This window comes from Triticum urartu, chromosome 3, assembly GCF_003073215.2.
Source record: "Triticum urartu cultivar G1812 chromosome 3, Tu2.1, whole genome shotgun sequence".
NCBI classification, from domain to species: Eukaryota; Viridiplantae; Streptophyta; class Magnoliopsida; order Poales; family Poaceae; genus Triticum; species Triticum urartu.
The window spans coordinates 599307946-599309707 of NC_053024.1; the positions used below are offsets into that span (position 1 = coordinate 599307946).

The 1762-nt window shown below is 50.3% G+C and overlaps 1 protein-coding gene across 1 annotated transcript; it reads left to right on the top strand.

Moving 5' to 3' along the window:
* LOC125548816 (elicitor-responsive protein 1-like) lies at positions 1-1136 on the top strand. The gene is made up of 4 exons (XM_048712355.1): positions 1-223; positions 336-401; positions 512-650; positions 771-1136. Exons 1-4 carry the CDS (start codon positions 157-159, stop codon positions 988-990), a joined length of 492 nt encoding a protein of 163 aa, XP_048568312.1. The 5' UTR covers positions 1-156; the 3' UTR covers positions 991-1136.
* The last annotated feature ends 626 nt before the right edge of the window (positions 1137-1762 follow it).

Sequence of the window (1762 nt, forward strand, 5' to 3'; positions counted from 1 at the left end):
TCCGAACGCCGGCCGCTGGAGAACAAGAGCGACAGGCCTCCCAGTCCCAGACGAAACAGAGCAATACAGTCAGAAAGGGCAGAGAGAGCAACCGGCCGGCTGTGTCGGTGGGAGAGGATATACATTGGTTAGTTTTCCAGCAAGATCGACAGAGCAATGGGGCGCGGTCTTCTTGAGGTGCATCTGGTCGACGCCAAGGGCCTCTCCGGCACCGATTTCCTCGGTGAGTACTCCGCTGCGCGCCTTCCGTAGAACTTGGATTGCCTTCGGTTTGCTCTGTTATTTGCGTTCGGCTGTGGATGGAGATTCATCTGATTTTACCTCTATACGCGCAGGGAAGATCGACCCGTATGTGATCGTGCAGTACCGGAGCCAGGAGCGCAAGAGCCGCACCGCCCGAGGTCAGTCCCTGCTTCCACAATCTCGCTCGACATGGTCCACCGTTGAGTTCGACAGCATACCTATGGATATGGCGATTTCATGAATGAACCCACGTTGCCCTGTAATGCAGATGCTGGGAGGAACCCGAGCTGGAACGAGGTGTTCAGGTTCCAGATCAACTCCTCCGCCGCCAACGGGCAAGATAAGCTGGTCTTCCGGATCATGGACCACGACAACTTCTCCCGCCACGATTTCCTCGGCCAAGCAACGTGAGTTAACTCTTCTTACTCCCAGCTGCGAAGCATCAGCATCAGCAGATAACTAAAAGGGCAAATTAAAGAAAAAGGAAAGGTCCTAATTCAATTACTGAATATGTCTCCGTGATGCAGGATCAGTGTGACTGGCCTGATCAGCATGGGCATGGAGAGCGGCAAGTCGCAGCTGAACCCGGCCAAGTACAGGGTGGTCACCGCCGACAACTCGTACCACGGCGAGATCAAAATCGGCATCACCTTCACTGCCGCAAAGGTTGATGCCCATGGCAAGGTTGAAGAAGACGGAGCACAGGTTGGAGGCTGGACGCACAGATTTCGTGAGCACAAGGCCTGAGGGTCCTTCGGTCGTGCATAATTAGTGGAATAGTGGTGTTGGATGTGGCCTATGATTGAATGATGCGACTCCAAGTGTGTATGCTGTATTTTGTAGCACTTTAGTCAGAACAGCTTAAGATCACCAGATTCTTTTGAAACGACATACATACTCCGTGTCGAATTCTCCATTGTTGAATGCTTGTTGACACCAGTATCAGTCTAGATACTAAGCTCCCAGGATTTGCAGACCCCTGGTGAATCGGGGATGTAGTTCTCGCTGGAGGCCCCATCTGTAAGTGGGTGGATGGCTGTGTGTTTTCTTTGGTCCATTACGTGGCGCCCGTAGACGATACAGACCTTTGGTCGTACGATCACGGTGAAAAGACCATCACAACCGCCCGACAAGAAAAAAAAAACTACTTCTGCAGCCGCCGCCCCAATCCTCATCTCGATTTCCAGAACAATGATGATGACTCGCTGTGAGTAAGCTTGATTTCCTTCCAGAATCTTATGTATCCTCTTGATGAGAAGTCAGCTTTATCTGGATTGGGCCATTACAACGGAATCGAACCATTGCACGACAATGGTAATTTAAAACCTTGGCTTGAATTTCGTATACCAAATTACAGGAAGTACTTGAAGATGTTTCTTGCATGAGATGAGCGATTCATGGATGCCTGCAGTATAAGCCCATAACGTACTTTCAACCTGGGAACCAAGATATTTGCCATTAGATTTTGTGCCCGCTGTATTATATACCAGGAGGACAATCACTTCCAGTGAAAAGACCA